The sequence below is a fragment of the Artibeus jamaicensis genome, unplaced genomic scaffold (genome assembly GCF_021234435.1).
Source record: "Artibeus jamaicensis isolate MK-2021 breed Jamaican fruit bat unplaced genomic scaffold, CSHL_Jam_final contig_3176, whole genome shotgun sequence".
Lineage (NCBI taxonomy): Eukaryota > Metazoa > Chordata > Mammalia > Chiroptera > Phyllostomidae > Artibeus > Artibeus jamaicensis.
Window position 1 is genome coordinate 3,014,858 of NW_026521740.1, and position 20,686 is coordinate 3,035,543.

The 20,686-nt window shown below is 39.9% G+C and overlaps 1 protein-coding gene across 3 annotated transcripts in view; it reads left to right on the top strand.

The window, feature by feature from the left end:
* The window catches only part of AIG1 (androgen induced 1), a 211,747-nt gene that overhangs the window by 60,364 nt on the left and 130,697 nt on the right, over window positions 1-20,686 (top strand). For all 3 annotated transcript variants that reach the window (XM_037144949.2, XM_037144946.2, XM_037144945.2), the window contains one exon: window positions 12,734-12,835. In XM_037144949.2, the coding sequence (XP_037000844.2) occupies window positions 12,734-12,835 (102 nt within the window). The remainder of the gene's footprint in view (window positions 1-12,733; window positions 12,836-20,686) is intronic.

Sequence of the window (20,686 nt, forward strand, 5' to 3'; positions counted from 1 at the left end):
TTGGTGGATGTCCCAGCGTGCTGGGACAGTATTCAGGTGTCATTGTAGCCCAGAACCCAAATCCAGGCACTCAGTTTGGTCTGTCTACTTTGGGGTAATCCTTCTCTCAGTAAATGAACTCATGCCAATTGAAGTGTAGTTCAGAAAAATAATTCAGCAATGTATAATGACAAAAAGATAGTCAGGACGACCAGAGTCTGTGTAAGCTCTCCTTAGAGGCAGGACAACTCTGAAGAAGACAAAGGGCAGCCAGAAGATTTCTGGGTGAACTCAAATCAAGGCAGTAATTGGATGATATTTGTTAGGTCATCAAATTACTATTGTGTGGTGCATCCTTTTGCACCATAGGGACTGACTTGCAGGATAAGTCGGAATGCTGCCTTGAGTGGCCTGAACCCTGTTTTCTGTACAAAGCTGAAGACACATTCTTGCTCTTTTATACCCATAGGCTGCTACCCACTATGGGGGTCACTTTTCTCCTGTTGACACGTTCTTCTGCAGAGGCTGTGATTCATTCTCTGAGGCTTCAGCTTCCACTGTTACAGTAGCATTCTGGTCAGGCTGTTCCAATCCACTCCCAAGCACTGAATGTAAGAGATCATTGACACAGAGCCACCTAATGCAGAATGCTTCTACAAACGATGCCCCAATTACTTTCATAATTAAATGTTATTAGATTCGATTAAATGAGATTTTTCTTAATTTTATTCTCAGATAGTAACTGTAAATTCAAGTTGCAATTAGCTGGATGTCTTTCCTATGTACCTAGAGCTGCCCTGTGGATACTCATTTTAATGTAATCCTATCTAATAACTAGACTATAGTCCCCATTTTATTAAAAGAGGGAGAGAAAGAGACAGCAAGAGTTTGATTATTCAGTGACTTTATGATGACAAAAGTCCAAATAGCTTCCAGAAAAAGAAACTTCTATCTCTGTTAATTGATTGGCAGTGGTTTTCTAACATGATACAACTAGTCTTGTGTGAGGTTCATGGATATGCTTAGTTATTTTATTTGTTGTCCCTTGACGGACAGTGAAAGAAGCCTTGCTTAATTATTTTGAAGTGGAATTCAACCTAAAATGGACATAACTTTGAACCCATAAGAACATGATTAGTTATCAAAATGCTAAGATGCCACACGTGGTGGGGTGATCTTACCTGTGTGAGGTGAAAGGAAACAAGATGTAGTCAAAGGCTTGAGCCGTGGAGACAGACAGACCTGGGCTGTAGTGGTGCATCCACCACTTCCTAATGAGCCTGCCACTTCGTGTTACAAGCTCTCAAAATCTTAGTTTTCTAATGTAAAGAGAGGGTTCAACGCAACCTAACTTATCCGAGTTATTTTGAAGGGCAGTGAAAGACATAGAGTATTTAGAACAGTGCGTGGCGCGTGACAAGCAGTCAAAAACTGCGAGTTTCCTTCAGTTTGCCCTAAAAATGGCCTCATGTCACAGAGAATGTCATGTTAGATGACAGCACCCACTAGTGACGCCTGATGCCGCCCCACTGCAAACGCTCACTCAAAACGTTACTGAATGCAAGTTCATAAAATCCCAAGGGTACACGTGGTCATGCCATCCACAATCCCAGAAGGAATTCTTGTATTTTTAGATTTCTAAGCGTGTAGGGATTTTTATTCTTTCTGTTACTGATTTCAAACTTAGTTGCATTTTGACCAGCGTCTATGATTAGTAAGATAATGATACTCTGAAATTGCTTGGAGACTTGCTTCTTTTGACCTCAATGTGGGGCCAAGTTTTCATATTCGCAAGGTGTGCGTGAACAGAAAACACATGGCAGACTACGGCCCCTGGAAGCACATAAGCCCTAAGCACACTTGGTCATCTTATGGTTCTAATGACTCTCTTACAGTCATGAAGTTTCAGGGAAATTTTTCCTTCTCTTTCCTCTCAATACAAAGCTGAGGTTCCAGCAGGATGTTTCCTCGCTGACCTCTTCTCAATTTCACTTATCACGCTTCCGTTGAGCTGTATGCAGGCCCAGCTAGCGGACCCAGAAATGAGCATCTTTGGCATTTAATTTTCCATTCACTCAATTATTAATTCCTTCAGAAGCAGGTATTGCTTTGTGCAAAATATATTTTTGGAGGCTAAAAGCACTGGCTCTGGGGTCCCACTGTTTGGCCTCACATTCTGGTTGGCCTCTTATTAATTTTTAACTTTGGGAACGTTACTAAAATTCTCTAAATCTAAGTTTTTTTCATCTCTAAAACTGGCAAAATGGTCATTGCTATCTCAAGGTACCTAGTTGTGATTGTTAAATAAGATCTTGCTTGTGAACCCCCTGGCCCCTATATAGTAGAGACATAACCGAGTCTTCCTAAAGCAATGGGAAAGATTCACAACACTTTTAAGTATTCTCACAATGACAAAGTGCAGTGATGGAGAACACATTCATGGTCACCAGGGATGAGGTTGCAGTTGGGCGTGACTCTAAAACAATGGCATTAGGGAGTTTCTCTGTGATGATGGGACCCTTCTGAACTCTGATCAGGGTAGTGACTGCACAAGTGTATACATGTAAAATTTCTACAATACACCCTCCAAAAATGGCAGCATGTAAAAACTCATGAAATCGGAATAGGTCTATAGTTTAGTTAATAGTCTTGTACCAATGTCAGTTTTCTGGTTTTGAAATACCCACCCATGCATAATACGTTATTGCGGGAAGCTATGTGAAGGATACACAGGAATTCTCTGTGTTATTTTTCAACTTCTGGTGTGTCTTCAATTAATTTGAAATCAAGAGTTAATGCTCTGGCTGGTGTGGCTCAGTGGATTGAGCACCAGCCTGTGAACCAAAGGGTTGCCAGTTCGATTCCCAGTCAGGGCATATGCCTGGGTTGCAGGCCAGGTCCCCAGTTGGGGATGTATGAGAGGCAATCACACATTAATGGTTCTCTCCCTTTCTTCCTCCCTCTTTCTAAAAATTAATTAATTAAATCTTTTTTTTAAAATAAAGAGTTAAGAAATAAAGCTATGAAGCACCAAGAGAGACATGACAATGCAACAACAAAGAAATAGATTGGCCCTTGCTCTAAAAGAGGTTGCATTCCACTGAGGAGAGAAACTAGTAATGACACTGCCAATTGTTTAATCACAGTTACACTTGGTGCTATGAAGGAAAAGCAAAACGTGGTATGACAGCATATGCAAGGAACAGGGGCCACTCAGGGGAGGGTTCTTGACTTTTGACCCCATCTATATGGTAAGGATGGGCTGGGAAGTGTGGTTGGGGGGCCTTCCAGGCAGAGGGGCAGTGTGCGGCATCCGTGAAGAGAGAAAGAGCTTTCTGGTGGCTGAGAGGGGCCAGCAAGTTAAAGAGTATATAAAGGTCAGAGTTAAATGGGCTAGTGTTACAAGCAGAGTGTCGTGGTGGGCCAGGGGAAAAGTCATTACTTCTGACAAGAAATTGGAGGGATAGGACCGCACAGTAAAGGTAACACTTGATAGAGCTTAAATTTTGAAAAAAAAAAAAAGCAATGAATTTCAAGCTGCAGTTATAAAAAGTGCAAAGAAATGGATACTTGAAATGTATGGTGAGCTTGGGAAACTGCACATAGTATGGGGATCGGGTTCCTGGAAGAAGCTTGAAAGAGACTGGAAGGAGAACTTGGGGACAGGGCACAAAGGCACACTTCCCCTTTTTTGCATTCAATTTTATTTTATTTTATTTTTTTAATTAATATGATATCATCCTATATTTTATTTTATTTTTCAGATTGGCTTTTTTATTTTGTATCTTTTAAATTTTGGTTTATTGGGGTGATATTGATTAATAGAATTATATTGGTTTCAGGTATACAGTTCTATAACACATCATCTGTACACTGTGTTGTGTGCTCACCACCCCAGGTCAAGTCTCCTTCCATCCCCATTTATCCCCACTTTCCCTCTGGTAATCCCCATACAGTTTTCTGTACCTATGAGGGTTTTTTTTTTCCTTAATCCCTTCACCATTTTTACCCCAGACCTCTCCCTTATGACAGCTGGCAGTCTGTTCTCTGTTTCTATGATTCTGTTTTTATTTTGTCAGTTCATTTTGTTCACTAGATTCCACATATAAGTGAGATCATATGGTATTTGTCTTTCGCTGACTGGCTTATTCACTTAGCAGGTTTTCCAGGTCTATCCATGTTGTTGCAAAGAGTAAGATTTCCTTCTTTCTATGGCTGAATAGTACTCCATTGTGTAAATGTACCGCAGCTTTTTTATCCTCTCCTCTACTGATGTACATTTGGCCTGCTTCCAAATCTTGGCTGTTGTAAACAACACTGCAGTGAACATAGGGGTGCATATACTTTTTGAATTAATGTTTCAGGTTTTCTTGGATATATATTCCCAGAAGTGCAATCACTGGATCATAAGGCGGTTCCATTTTTAATTTTTTGAGGACCCTTCATACTGCTTTCCACAATGGCTGCCCCAGTCTGCTTTCCCACCAACAGTGCACAATGCTTCCCCTTCCTTCCAACCTCACCAGCTCTTGTTGTTCGTTGATTTTTTGATGATAGTCATTCTGACATGTGTGCCCTGATATCTCATTATGGTTTCAATTTACATTTCTCTGATAAATAGTGACATCGAGCATCTTTTCATATGCCTGTTGACCATCTGTATGTGCTCCTTGGAGAACTGTCTGTTCAGGGTCTTTGCCCATTTTTTAATTAAACTGTTGGGGGGGGTTGGTGTCCAGTTGTATAAATTCCTTATACATTTTAGTTATTAACCCCTTATCAGATGTACTATTCATGAATATGTTCTCCCCATTCAATGCATTTTCTTTATACTTTGTTGATGATTTTCTTTGCTTTTATTCTGTGCAAAACTTTTTGATTTTATTCTGCAAGCAAAGTGGAGGAGCAGCATTAGAAGTGGGGAGCAAGGGGCAGGGGAGGCTGGGATGGGAAAAATAGACAAAAAACTGTACTTGAAAAATAACTAAATAAATTTAAAAAAAAAAGACAAAAAAAAAAAAGAAGTTTTAAATTGAGGAGTCCTCAAAAGTTTTAATAAGAAAACTCTGAGTTCAAGGTAAAGCACAGACATAATATTTTTAAGAAACTGAAGCCAATGGGTCTCACCGAGAGGCTACCTCATAGTCAGGATTAAGGACAGTATGGCCTGGAACTTTGTGAAAGCCAGCTCAGCATGCAACAGCGACCTCAGATCCAGGCACGCCACTTCTGGGAATGTTGTCCTCTGGTGTACTCATAGCACGCGTAACAACATACACAGAGCATGCCTACTGCAGGATTATTGGAAATAGCAATAATTGCAATAACTGTACACGTCTGTTAGTGTGTGCTTAAGTAAATTATGGTGCACAATCATATAGTGGGGCCTTGTGAAGTGCTTAAGGAAAATGGGATCTCATCAAGTCAAAGAAATTGCACCAAAAGAGTGTTTTCTCTAGCCTACCCTTCCCCTGAAGAAATGCATGTGTGGGGGGCATATTCCACTTTCTCTCTTCTTGGGGGAGGCCGTGTGGTATCTATGAATACATTCCATGCTGTTCTTTTTCTCACAATCACTCATCCTCATGTTGGTCTATTCTTCCTGTGCCAGCTCTTTGTGAAGGGCTGGAACTGGAAACAGCCTAAGGAGTAAGCTAGAGCAGTTTGAATTTCCAACCGTTTCCCACCACTACCACCATCCCCTGGAAAAGGGCTTCTTTCTGGGCTGCACTCATTTCTTTCCTTGACGCATGTTGATCACGGCCCTTCTGTATGGTGAAGCTTGGTCCTGGCGGCCTGGACCTGAGGCTCAGCATTCAGGCTGGTTACTCTGGATCCTTTCTTGTGCGCCTTAACATACCCATGTCCAGCTTCTTGTACATATGGCAAGCTGGCCCATTTTCACATTTAACATGAGCACGTAGGACCCCTGAAGCCAAGCAGGGATCCGGACATTTCCCCAGTGCTCTCATGCATCGCAGAACTCCTGTTCCCAGCATGAGTCATTTCGTGTGCCTCCTGTAACGACCACTCTGTTCTGCTCACTCAACCGGAGAGCCCTTGTGCCTTGTTTCTTACACCAGAGTCTTCCCCAACCTGGTTCAGTGTTCCGAATACTTGGCAGTGCTTTTAAAACAGTGATGTTTGGTTATGGGTGTTTCCTACTTCCATTGTTCTCATTCTCCTTATTCTTGGTTGATTTCAGGAAAGAGAGCCACTAGTCTTCCATTCTGATCTAGAAGTGCAGAGGAGGATTATTTTAGGATGATGGGAAGACTTAACCAGGTGAGGGAGAAGCTCACTCGTAGATCTGAGAAGGGATGGACTAGAAGAATAGCCTTAGAAAGAAGGACGTGAGAAGGCCATATCTTCCTCGCTGATGGAGGACTAACTGTAGGGTGAACAGAGAGAGACACCTGAGGTCAGCAGGAAGGAAAGTGGAGGTGTGGAAGAGTACTTGCTCCTGTGGGTGATGTGGGGTCCTACACAGATGAGAAGTGGCGTTACAGCTTTGTTCGTTTATTCAGGGCATTTTTGTCATAAATGTATTACATGCCCGGCATTGGGGAAATGGCACCGGACAAAAGAGACGGGTTCTTGTTCTCTGAGACTTCACTTTCTCATAAAAGACTCAGGCAATGAACAATTGAACAACAACAACAGCGGCAAAAAGAACCTATTTAAAAATCAGGGTCTATGACAGAAAATAAAGGCACGGTGCAGTCACTGGGGAGGCTTCTGTGAAGAGGTGATGTTTTAGCTAAACCTGAAGGAACAGCCCAGCCACGGGAAAATGCTGTGAGAGCATTTCCAGCACAGAGAGGAGAAGATGCTTCGACCCTGAGGCAGGAAGAAGCGTAATGTGTTTCAGGAACAATTAAATCGCCACTCGGGTCTTATGGAGCAGGAGAGACTATGGTAGGAGCTGAGGCTGTTGAGAAAGGCAAGCATCAAATCTACATGAGCACTTATAGGGGTTGGGTTTCTAATTCTCACATTATTTATTCATAATGTGAGATATGAATAATCTGGACAAATTCTAAATTCTAATGAAAAAATGATAGTTGAAAGCCGTGAAAAAAAGCCACATAACATTAACATGTGCTTTAGAAACTCTCTAGATAGAGATTCTGGTTTTAAGATAATTTAAGCAGAACATATAGCATACAAAGTATAGCACTGGCTGATGTGGCTCAATTGGTTGGAGCATCATCCTATAACCGAAAGGGCTGTGGGTTTGATTCCCCGTCAGGCCACATACATAGGTCATAGCTCCGATCCCCCATTTGGCAACTAATTGTTGCTTCTCTCCCATGTTGATGTTTCTGTCTGTCCCTTCTTCTTTCCCTTAAAGCAATGAAAAATGTCCTTGGTGAGAACTGAAAAAAGTATAATGTCATTCATAGCCTCATAATGATGAGTAGAGGAAATCCATGTCACACTTCCAGGAATGAGCACTAGAAACTAAGTGTGCTCTGGAATAAAGGATAGTATAGCACTTCAGAGGGCCCTAGGCCCTCAGGACACAGTTCTGCATTTGAGGGTGTGGTCGAGGGAAGTCAGCCAGGAGGGGCCACTCACTGAGCCAGGATCTCCTAGACCTGGGAAGTGGGAAGACAAGGGCCATGTTGAAATGGGACACCCACTTTGTGCATGGGGGTCATCCGAGACAAAGCCAGCTAGCATCCAGAACACAGAACTTATTCTCATGCTTTGTATGTTTGGAAATAAAAATCACAGCTGGAAACCTGTCTAAATAAAATATTACCCTCAGCAATGGTATGGCCATGGAAAGAATTGATGGGAAAAAAAGGCATGCATAGGAAATCTGCAAGCAAAGTAATAGAACCCCAAAACAGAATTTAAATTCTTCCAATCAGTATTTGGTAAAGTCTGAGTACTAGCAGATTGGTTCTAAAAGGGAAAGCAGTTTCATAGGATATATCATGTTGAAGCTGTAGACTTTAAACACATACTCATTTATGTCTCTCAGTTTTCCTTCTTTCCCCTTCCTTCCCTCATTCAACAGTGGATGTTTGAGATCACGCTAAGTGGGCTTTGTAGACCAATCTATAGATAAGTAACTTTGCTCTTTAGCCAAATTCATGGCACTGTTCTCTGCAACATCCTTTGTACTCTAATCTGTTTTGATAAATGCCAAAAACTCCCCACTGATCAGTGAAGCTGCTTCTGAGAACAGGCTAATGCCAATTAGCTTCAGCTTCTGTGGGACTCTATAGAAGAGACTCCTCACAGAAAGAGACAAAGGATGAATCCAGTTGTCTTTAGCTTTCATTTCTAACAGTTCTGGGAGTTCAAATGAGGGCCTAAGGGACTTGTTGTGACACAGGTATTTTTGTCTGGGACACTTGAAGGACTGGAAAGTGACAGTGCTCCTTTCACTCTCAGTTCAAGTACAGTATTCTGGTCCTGGCAGCTGAGAAGCAGCAGGTGTGTGCTGAGGAATGGCTGGCCATGGGTCCTGGCCCGAGAAGGAGCTTCTCCACAACAGTGGAATGTTTCACTATCGTTTAGCCTGTCCAAGAACACCTATTTTTATTTTACATTCGTGCCCTGGTAGTAGAGCTCAAGCTTATTTTGGGTTTGCTGGTGACCATACAATCAAGAGGATATCAGTGCAAGAAGCCAAGAAACTATCACCTGTGCTGTGTTTATATCTCAAGAATTGTTTAGAAGGCTGATTACTCAGCTGTGCCTCTTGACCTTCTAGTGTTACACTAAAAAAGGTGACTAATGTGTTCTTGAAAGTCACTTCCCTTTTAATAATCCATATAATTCCCTCAATATATGGTACGAGAGGGACCAGATTGCACTATTAAGTATTGATCCCACAATGCTCTTTGCCTGTGGTAAGCACACCGAATGATTATTTGTGGTTAACAGAAAGTATCTCCCATCAGGGGTGTGCTGGTGAATGACTAGCAATGAGTTCTGTAGGGAAATAAACTGATCTGTAGTATTGCTGATATCCATAGTGGCATATTAAGAACAACTTTATAATTCAGAAAGTGAGATGAAATAGAGAAATTCCACAAAATGCAAAAATGACTAAAACTAACTCAAGGGAATAAAAAACCTGGAAACTCTATACTAAAGAAATTGAATTCACAGTTAAATCTCACAAGAAAACGTACAAGTTCAGATGGCTCCACTGGAGAAGTATATCAAATAGGTAAGGAAGAAATAACATCAGTCTTACTCAAAGTCCCTCAGAGTAGAGGAGGGAACACTTCCCAATCTATCTTGTAAGGCCAGCATTATCTTGTTACCAAAATTAGAAAAAGACATTATCAGAAAAGAAAACAAACTATAGATCAATATACTCTATGAATAAAGGTGGAAATTTGTGCCCTGGCTGGTGTAGCTCAGTGGGTTGAATGTCATCCCACAAACGAGAAGGTCTGTGATTTGATTCCCAGTCAGGGCACGTGCCTTGGTTGCAGGCCAGCTGCACAATTGGGGGCATGCGAGAGGTAATCAATCAATGTTTCTCTCACGCGTCGATATTTCTCTCCCTCTTCCTGCCTCTCTTCCCGTCTCTCTAAAAATAAATAAATAAATAAAAATTTTAAAAGGTGGAAAAAATATCCTAACAAAATGCCAGCAAGTTTAATCCAGCAATACATGAAAATTATAATACATAGCAACTAAGAATCAAAAGTTATTTTAACATTAAAATCAATAAATATAATTCATCATATTAACAGAATAAAGGAGAAATTTCCACGATCACCTCAAAATACATGGCAAAGCTATCTGAAAAAAATCAGTACTCATTTATTACATAAGAATTCAGCAATAGATGAGATATTCCTCAATTTGATAAAAGGCACATGAAAACCTATAGCTAAAACCGAACTTACATGTTGAAAGACTTAACACTTTCCCAAAGTGAGGGAAGAAGGCAAGAGTGCTTCCTCTGAAATACTTCTCATGAATATTGTACTGAAGGTCCTCAGTTTTGTACAATAGGAAAAGAAAAAACAGTAAAATGTATACAACTCATAGAGGAAGAAGAAAAACCGTCTTTGTTCACAGATCATGTACATATGTAAATCTAAATTAATTTATAAAATATACTTTATAAAATACTACAAATGCTTTTAAAATACTTTATAAAATAACTCAAACTACTAATTAAATTTGACAGAGATAAAGGATACAATGTCAACATACAAAAATCATTTGTGTTTTTACATACTATCAACAAAAATGTAAGTGAAATTCAGTGCTATGTACAGTAGCATAAAAAATAAAATACTTAGTGATAGATTTAACGAAATATATGCAAGACCTGTATATTGAAAACTACAAATGTAGACAAATTAAAGAAGGTCTAAACAAATGGAGACATGAATTAGGTTTGTGGGTTAGAAGACTTAATATGATTAAGATGACATTTCTCCCCAAATTGAATATATTGTTTCAATACAGCTATAATCAGAATTTTAGAAGTATACTTTTATAGAAATTAATCAGCTGAGATTCTAAAACTTAGTAGGAAATGCAAAGCACTTAAAATGGCCAAAATGGTTTTGGGAAGAAGAGAGGGAGCATGTGGTGAGCAGAATCATAAGAGGGCCCCAAGATTCCATCCACACCTCCCACCCCTGCTGTGCAGCCTCCAATAATTCTCTCCCCTTGAGTGTGCGAGGGGCCTGTGAACACCATGGGATATCACTCTCATGATTAAGTTCATTATATGGCAAAGGTCAAGGGATTTCCACCAATGGCTCCATCTAGGATTGGAATGGCATAATGCCTGTGTGCACATCAGACCAAATTAAAGCTTTGGTTCTCACCCTACAGAAACAGATGCCTCTGAACCATCTCTCAGGTCAAGGAACACATTTCACGGTCAACCCTCTGGCATCAGACCGAGGAAGGAGGACCACACAGACCCTGAGGCACCCTTGTGTCTACTTGGGAACTCCAGTGCCTTGGTTTCCTGGGATGTAGTCTAGAAGAGCAAGGGTGCCGGCTCTGGGTAGAGAAGCCACTTGGCCCCAGGGTCACCTCACTCTGCAGTGAGGGAGAAGGCTAGAGTTGGACCTGCCAGAACAGGACAGCTCACACTTTCATGGATGAACAGGGATGACTTCAGGTTCTCATCAACGTGCAGGATCAGAACTCATCAGGATGGGAGTGGGTATTCTGCACATCTCCCAAGCTCTCAGGTGCTGCTGATCCATGGGACCCCACTTCCTTAGCAAGGCTGTGAGCTTGGAGCTCAGGTCTGAGGGCAGGTCAACTGATAGTCACTAACTACATTTGAAGTTTGTAGTGGAATGAATAAACTAAAATTGTGGATAATTCAAAAATTATGCATTGTCCTTGGAAAGATCCTAATGATCATTAACCTTAAGCTAATAATAGATTTTTTTCTTTTTTCATCTTGTACATGTGTCAACTGAGTAAAAGTAGTTGACCCAAAAGAAGGATTAAAAACCAAGGACCCCAGTCATATTAAAACTATGTGTATAGCCTACATTTGCATGTTGTAATTACCATTCAATGTGTTTTGTGAAAGAATAAATGTTCATAACACCCTAGGTTTTAAAAGCGATATTTTTTTCCTGGCAAGATAACCCATGCTGTAATTGAGATACTTGGAATAAGAACTTGGGAACCTGTCTGATTACTATCCTTGAGCTATAACCACCAGGGGTTTCATAAAAGGTGGCACTAAAATATTTATTATTTTCATTAATGAAATGTGGGGACATGGTTGACATAAGAAATGGGATTAAAATTATTTCTATTGAATATTCATGTTGCATTTGTCATTCTGCAGTATTTATTATCTGAGACATAACTTTGATTTGAGACACAGACTTTGATGCCTCCTCCTGGGGTGGTCCCCTCTATCATGCTACGTTTACAGACTATTTACAAAACCATTCACTCTTTCTTTTAAATTCTGTGCTGCAGGTTAAGACCTTGGGCCATTCATTTCTTTATTGTATCTGAACTTACTCTCTCATCATGAGTTTGAAGAAAGATGATAATAAATTCAGGACTCTACTCTCTTTTGATGATTATGTTGATGACGGGTCAAAGTCAAGCCTCTGGAACCCAGATGAATTTACAGGTTATTCTGAGAGAATTAGGATTCTTCCTTTGCCCTCCACATGCTTTACTTCTCAATGCTGCTAAAGCCCCTGTTCAGACTATATAAATTAATACATTTGCTTGCAATGTGACTTCAGGACATTTTATAGCAGTGATTTTAATGCTGTTTGTGGTGAAATAGGAACTTGAGAATGCAAAGATTAATTTAAACCACATGATGGGTTCCAGGAAAAGGGACACCCGCTACAAATTCTTGAATGTATGCTGACTCTGTACAGTGGAGAATGGGATCCCAAAACCACCAGTGAACTTTTAAACCCTTTTGAGAGGAATCAAACCAACATAGTCGGCCCCGGGAGGGAGCTGTTGCAGACAACAGACAGACCATCTCTCTCTCCCTCACAAACATAGCCCTTCTCCTGGGAGGACACAGTTGAGAGATCGGGGAGAGAGGAGAGACCCCACCCATCACCACTAATGGCATGAAGTTAGAACTGTCTTTCTACTCATTAGCTGGTTTATTGGTTTGTCTTTCATTATAGATTACAAATTCTGCTGGGTTCTTTGAACAATAGATAATTAGCAACTTGTATGTTGTGGATGGCTAGTGAATTTCTTTTAATAGGATTAAAGAAAATAAAGGGTTTCTTTTCCCTTGCAGTTCGTTGTAGCAGTGTTCTGGATCATTTATGCCTATGACAGAGAGATGATTTACCCGAAGTTGCTTGATAATTTTATACCAGGGTGGCTGAACCACGGAATGGTGAGTCAACTAAAACAAATGATTGCCTGTATTTCTTAAAAATTTGATTATTAAGTGCTGTTTTCTAGCTTAGGCTTTCTGTAACCTCAGCCTAAATAGCTGTGAAATGTTGGAAGGTTATAATGCAGTTATAATCAAAGAAGAATACTGCATATAAATAAAAAACGTCTCCCCATGAAATTGAGTCAGTTAACACTACCCAGCAGATGACTCCACAGTGTGTGAGAGGCATCCATGGTGCTCGATAGTACAGTGCAGCAGCCCATTGTGGGATGAAGTGGAGCCACTGAGAGGCTTGTCCTCTCTGGCAGCCCGAGGATCGATTTGCGCCTGCCCAACTGTGGACACCCTAGTCCTCCTAAACTCACATCAGTGGGGTCGTGTGGGAAGTACGTGAGTATAGTGCTTGGGGCAGTTCCCCCGGAGGAACAGCAGGGCTATTCCATTCCCTGGGAGATGCGTCCTAGAGGTGTCCTCAGTGGTGGCTGCCTTGACAGGGTCTGCCATCCAAGGGCATTTGCCTGCAGCTGCTAGGTCTTTTCCTTCTTCTGAGTCTAGTTCTTTCTGATGCTTTAGTCCTCAAATACCGTGGATGGTTTGCACATCACTTTACAGGATTTGAAGAGATGTTTTCTGCAGAGAAGTTGGATGTCGTCCTCCCTTTCTGCTTCTGGAACTGAGCGTGGTTTGGGTACTAAGAAGCCTGCTTTTTTTTTTTTTTTTTTAGTGACAGCAACTTTTAGACTGTCACCGGGTGCTCCTGGGGAAAAGGGCAGCCCATCACAGAAATTATAGGGGAGCAGAAAGCTAGAAATAGTGTCTTGAATGTAAAAGCTCTTTCATGACTCCATGTCTTCGTCATCTTCTGCCTCACATGACTTTCCCATTCTTTGCTGGGAAACCCCTGCTTATCCTGCTAGTTCAGATAATAACATCACTAAGAAGTCTTTTCTCACTCTCCTGACAAGTTAGCGCTTCTGTCGTTTGTGCATGCACAGCACTTTCACATCTCTATGTCCACATCTGTGTCCCCCACAAAAATGTTACACTCCCAGTGCGAAACAGCAGCCTGCCAACTCCAAGCACTCTGCCCAGCTGCCTGGCTTATCATAGGGTCAGTGCATATTTATTAGATTGATGAATGAATTCAAGAGTGTCAATTTCCATAACACCTTGGCAGACAATACTAATAGCCACTGTTTTTATGAACCTACTGTGTGCCAAGCATTCTACAGTGGCTGTATCATTTCATAGGTATTATGAGTGAGAAGGTATTATTCCTTTTACAGATGAAGAAACTTAAGCTCCGAAAGTTTCTGATACCAAAAGGTCACTAGCTGAGGACAACTGGTGCATCAGGTGCTACAGAAGTACAGTCCTTGACTATCTGGAGCCCTCACTGCACAACATTACGTTCTGGCCAGAGCCTGAATTACACCTTAGCAGATCCTGGCACTATTTAATGTTTCCAACAGGTGGTTTATTGAGCGCGTACACAGCCATTAGAACTTCAATATGAGTCTCATCATTTTCCCTTGATTCAGTTGAATGGATTAAAATTCTCACTCTTAGAGGCAAATAGAAATGCAAGGAGGATTTCAGTGACATAAATGTTAAGGAAAGAAAAAGATAAATTTATTAACATATCAAATTCTCTCAGATCATACGAGCTCAATAGGTACTTTCACAATGAAGTTTGTCTCAGTACAGATAAGTGACCATTTCTTTGCTTTTCTTCGTATTTCCATTCATGTTTCCAAGAGTTATGGACAAAGAAGTTGCTTATGGTGGCTGAGGAATATTTTGCAATATTAAATAACTTACATTACTCTAAATTTGTATGTATGAAATTTTAAATACAACATGCCCAAAGCATAATGCTGGTTATCTGAGATTGGCAATTAAAATATGAACATTAAATGCTGGAATCATGAATAATTACACTTTTATAAAATGTGCAATAATATTTCTGAGATATCAAAAATTAAATATTTTCAGCTTTGTTTAAATTTTATTTAAAAACTTAATAATAGTTAACTCTAATTTGTGTTTGCTTTTAATTTTAATAGACAATTTTGAATATTTAATTTTAAAAACAGAAAAATAATTTAATTATAAAATTTTTACATTAATCTTAATTCATCTTTTAGTGAAAACATTTAAAATGTTTGCACCTTGATTATAAGTACATTTTATGTTAAGTTGATGTTAGATTTAGCTTATAGTAATACTACTAACAGAGCTCAAATTTTATAAAAATGTCCTTTATAACAATAAATTTCATGAATTTATTGATATGAATGCAAGAAAATTAAAATTTGAAATATTTACATTAATATTTTATATTCATATTTGTAATTCATGTCAATTTGTCTTTATTTTACTACTCATCTAATCTTATATTTTTCTATTTTGTTTTATGAAAATGATCTAACAAGATAGCATGATAGAACATTTTTTAATGCTTTACATAATTTGTAACTTCTAAATATTTTCGCAAATGGTCTATGGCTCACTAGTCCTATTTGCTGTTGCATGTTTAAATTCATAACTACATAAATTCCTAGAGAGAATATACTCTACTTTTTAGAGTCTCAACATAATTTCTAGGGACCTGGAGCCCTAAACCACAGAACTCAGATGCAGTTTATAAGTCTAAAATGACACCACTGCAAAAGACATTATTAAGTCAGTCTTGAATTTACAGCATTTAAACTTCCCAGCACAAAACTAGTGAGAAAACAAGCATAAAGGAAAACTCACAGACTCGGAAATTCACAGTGTTTTTATTTTATTTTTTTAAGCTTCCATTTTCCTCCTTTTATTCAATAACATCTTTTTAAAAATTTATTTAGTTATTTTTCAAGTACAGTTTTTTGTCTATTTCTCCCATCCCAGCCCCCCAACCCCATGCTTCCCACCTCCCTCCCATTTCCTCCACCCCAGTCCTTGTCCCTGTGTCCTTCATACTTGCTCCTCCAAATTCCTCCCCTTTTCCCCCTTAAATTCCCTTCCCTCTCCCCTCTGGTCACTGTCCCCATGTTCTCTGTTTCAGTGTCTTGGTTATTCTGCTTGCTTGTTTGTTTTGTCGTTTAGCTTCCTGTTAAAGGTGAGATCATATCGTATTTGTCTTTCAACACCTGGCCTATTTCACTCAGCATAATGCTTTCCAGTTCCATCCATGTTGTTGCAAAGGGTAGTAGCTCCTTCTTTCTCTCTGCAGCATAGAATTCCATTGTGTATATGTACCACAGTTTTTTGATCCATTCACAGGGTTTTTATTTTAATACACATTAAGGTTGCCAGAAGTTAGACTTGATTATAATTAAAGGCATGTATTCTATCACTTCCTTTCCATTCTCTACCTCTTTTTCTTGGCAAGTAATCCTAGACTTTATTTGCAGAAGAGAAGAGGAAGGGGTAAGTCGATGAGTTAGGATAATAATATACCCTTGGTATGTAACCACTAAGTTATCTCCAGGCTCCATGAAAATAGCACCCCCCAAAAAGAATTTTAACTTATTACAATTAAAATATAAACATATATCTACAACAAATTTAAATAGAATCATTTCAGTATCCAGAATAAAAAACCATCTATCCTTAAAGCCCTATTCACTGCAAGACTTTCACTGTCAGTGATAAAAAAAGATGTTTGTGCATTTGCTTTTGAAAGTTGAAAGAATTTCAGGTTTATGTTTATATTCTTCTACCACCTTTCTATCCTCAGTCCACGGGTGACCAGACAGGTGATATCAGCCAGTGGATCATTTTCTAAAATGCAATGAGCAAGGTCACGGACAGTTGTGTGAGGATTCTGCATGGCTGCATCATGGGGGGGGGTGCTGTGCTTTGATTTAATCCGATCCAGCAAACATGTAGTGAATACCTGTGATATGCAAAGCACCCTGCTAGGCACTGGGTGGTTATAGGAGAAGAAAAACGCTTGCAATTGTAGAGGATGGAAATGGCGATGTACTCCAATAGGTAAATAAATAAATATTTGAACTCCAGTATGATTGCAGACTACTCTCTCTGATGCTGTAACAGGAAAAAAAAACAATGAGACAAGTGTTTCTGCTGACTGAAGACCTAATTAGTGTTTATGAAGTGCTTTGAAAAGGCCCAGTACTGTGGAACCTTATTATATTATCATTATTACTGCAGATCTTTAAGCAGACATGACCTAAATATTCTTGGAATCACAGCAGGAGTTTTTCACTCCCTGTGTAATTCATAAGGAGAGAAGAAAAATAAACCCCACCTCTCTCCATGCTTTGTTTGTCAGTTGTTCTTGTTATATGTAACTGATCCTCAAGAGAACCTTAATCTAGGGTACTATTTATTCTGTTCAGCATTATTTTGACATTTGGTAATTACTAAAGTTTCTATGCATCTGTCTTTCCCAGAAGAAAAGGCATTAAATGCTGCTTGTATGATCATTGGTTTTGCAGGAACTCAGATTTGACATTTTTCTTTTGGTGAATTTCCAGTTCTGGGATACGCAGTTCATGCATTTCAGTGTCCAGGGATCCTTTGCCACCCTGAGAGTGGATATTTCATAAAATAAGCTGTTAGTTGAAATAAGACCATTGTAAACATTCCCTATGAAAAAAGAAAAAAAAAACCCTGACCTTTCTCAGTTTTCCCAATATATTCTAAAGTAGGTAAAAGATATCTGGAAATTATTAAAAATAAAAGTTCAGACTGGAACAGAGGTCAGAAATTTCTTGGGAACCTCTTTCTAAGACTCCCAGTGGATCTCCCAAAGAAAACACAAATAAAACCCCAAAAACCCAGGAGCAGGGAGGGTTGTGTCCACAGTGAGGTAGACACTTTGAGCAATGCGGCATGCTGTTCTGGGGGTGGTGAGCTTTTTTTCATATTCAGTTTTACTGACCATAGCTTCTTCCATTGTGAATTTTTATTTGTGATCATTAGTTCCACGAAGTCCACCCACCACTTCTGTCAGATTTTGCTGGTCTGAATTTTGGCATGAGAATTTGATTATTCTATTTAAGTCAGTAATCAGGTTTAAGGTTAGTTCATTTCAGCGGTTGCCAATTTTATTATTTATTTATCATTTCAACCAGAAATATTACAAATTGAAGAAAATATATTTTTGAAGTCAATGTTTGAGAAACCTGGGAAGAATTTTTTGAGGTACGGAGACCAAAAGGGTTTTCCAGATTTGCACATAAGAATCTTAGAAGTCGCATCTCCATCCTAGCAAATTAAAAGCCAAGCAAACCAAAAAATCAACAGCTCTTTTTGCATCCTTAAAAGACAGGAAGACACAGGGAAAACTGCTGCCCCCAAGATTGGAGAGGCAGATATGCATATAAAGAATAACAACTTACTGGGGCAGAGATTCATGAGCAGAAACTACCGTGGGAACCAGTACCAGGATAGGGAGACCTGAACTGTTATTTATGGATTGCTGGAGGCTCAGAGCGGACAAATGCGAGAGTGAAAAATTCTAGGGGAACCCAGTCTTAGGGGTCCTCACAATACTGTGAGATCTACCACCAGAAACCCCACAGTAACCATCTGGGAAAAAAAATTCCCTCCTGCTTCCAGCATCAGGAGGGAAAAAGTCAACCATTTTTTAATACACTGGAGCATCCTGTCCTTAGCAAGGTCTGCATCAGGGGAAGCAAATCACAGCCTAAGTCGCTGAGCCAGAGGATATATCAGTACAGTCCTCAGAAAACTGAAAAGTAAAGAGAACAAAAACTGAAAGAAAGAACAGAATACCCAGGCACTGTGGGACAAATACAAAGGAGCAACACAAGCATGATGAGGTTACCAGGAGAACAAAAGCAAGGGAACAGAAGAAATAAGACTGAGGATGTTCCCCAAACTGTCAGACATCAGATCAGATCCAGTAAGGTCAGGAAGCACCAACCGGGGTAAATACCAAAACAATCTACACCTAGGCATATTGTTTTTTAAATACAGGTAATTGGAGATAAAGAAAAAACTCCTGAAAGAAGCAAAAGGAATTGAGAGAACTGGAGAGAGGGATAGGACCTGAGAGAGGCTAGGATGGAGAAGGGGAAAAGAGGGGAGACAAGGAAAGGAAACAGGGTAAAGTCATGGGTGAGAAGACCAGAAAGGAGGGAGATCCAGTAAGGAGATGGGTAGAAGGTTGGGGGAGAGAGAATTGACAATGTCCTAGGATAAAGAAGGCACAATGGGTGCCCTGGCTGTGTGTAGCTCAGTGGATTGAGCACAAGCCTGCGAACCAGAGGATTGCGGTTTGATTCCCAGTCAGGGCATATGTCTGGGTTGCAGGCCGGTTCCCTGCAGGGGACAAAAGAAAGGCAACCATACATTGATATTTCTCTCCCTCTCTCCTTCCCTTCCCCTCTAAGATAAATAAATAAAATCTTAAAAAATAAATAAATAAATAAATAAATAAATAAATAAATAAATAATAAAAAAAAAAGAAGGCACAATGGCTAAGTCATATAGTTTAGTTTTTTTTTTAATACCAATCTACTCCATAGCTCTTTGAGATTTGAGGGTCGATTTTTTTCCTCTGCAGCACTTGGCATATTATCGGTACTCAGTAACTATCCTATGAAACAATAAATGTTAGTAGATTGAGCTGGCCTCCTTTGGTGATCCTTAAACGCACCGAGCACCCTCCTTGTCTTGGAGCACAGTTCCCCAGAAATCTATCTGGCTCACTCCTTCACCTCCTTCAAGCCTTTGCTCAGTCTCAGTAAGTCTTCCTCTGAGCAGCCCACTAGGCGCCACAATCACCCCTGTGCCTTGCAGAGTTCCTCCCTGTGCTGTTTATCTCCCTCATGGCACTCACCAACTTTGACTGGTTACATGATTTTACTTATGTGTTGTATGTGTGGCTCATTGTTCATCTCCCTCTGCTAGAACGTAAGGTCCATAAGGGCAGAGGTCTTTGTTTTATTTACTGAGTTTATCCCAAGCACCCAGAACAATACCTCTACATAACAGGTGATCAGTGAATGTTTGTTGCAATATTCCATGTCCCTGTGTTCTCTTGTTTGTTTCCCTGCTTTTTATCTTTTTCTCTTCATAATAGTTGACAGAAAATGCAGCCCCAAACCATTCACTTCTGTCCTAACTTATATTTTACTTTACTCTTCAGTCTAAACTTCAGTACAGAAAAATTCTGCGCACCGGGCCTGCTGCCCACTGCCCCCATCTCAGAGGGTCTTAATGTTTTTACGTGTCATTTTATGACTGCTGCCAGTGAAGGCCTGGATCGAATTCTAAAGAACACACCGTGGGTACCTGGAACACCTAAGAGCTACAGGCAAGGTATATAATAGCCTGGATCGGATTTATTGAAAAGCTTCTATATATTGACTATTTTATCTGGTTATTATTTATTTATTCCTTCTCTAGGGTAACTGACAGTGGCTTTTTAAAGTAATTTCCTGCCACTGCAAATCCCTTTGTAGAACTAATTTTTCATGCAAGGGTAGAATTCGAGGCTAATAATATTTGGCTTATACTCTGCCCTTTTTCTTGCTGCATTTAATAGATGAGCAAGCCCAGCAGTAGTACGAGTTCATCAAAAGGTCTGTAAGTTATATTCAAATGTTTTGGGGTCAGCAAAACCCAAAGTGTGGTTTACTCAAGTTTTTTTACCCCTAATCCTTAAATCCATAGATATTTCAAAGTAAACTTAATTCATATGTTTCTCATTCATTTGCCATTAGCTCTTCATAGTCAGGCGAGGAGGTGGGGCCAGGAGGAAGGTATTGTCTTAGGAACTGGCTTCCTTCTTCACTACCACAGACAGATCATTCATTAGTCACAGACCCAGCTCTTTGGCAGAAGTCCATCCCTTTATCCTTT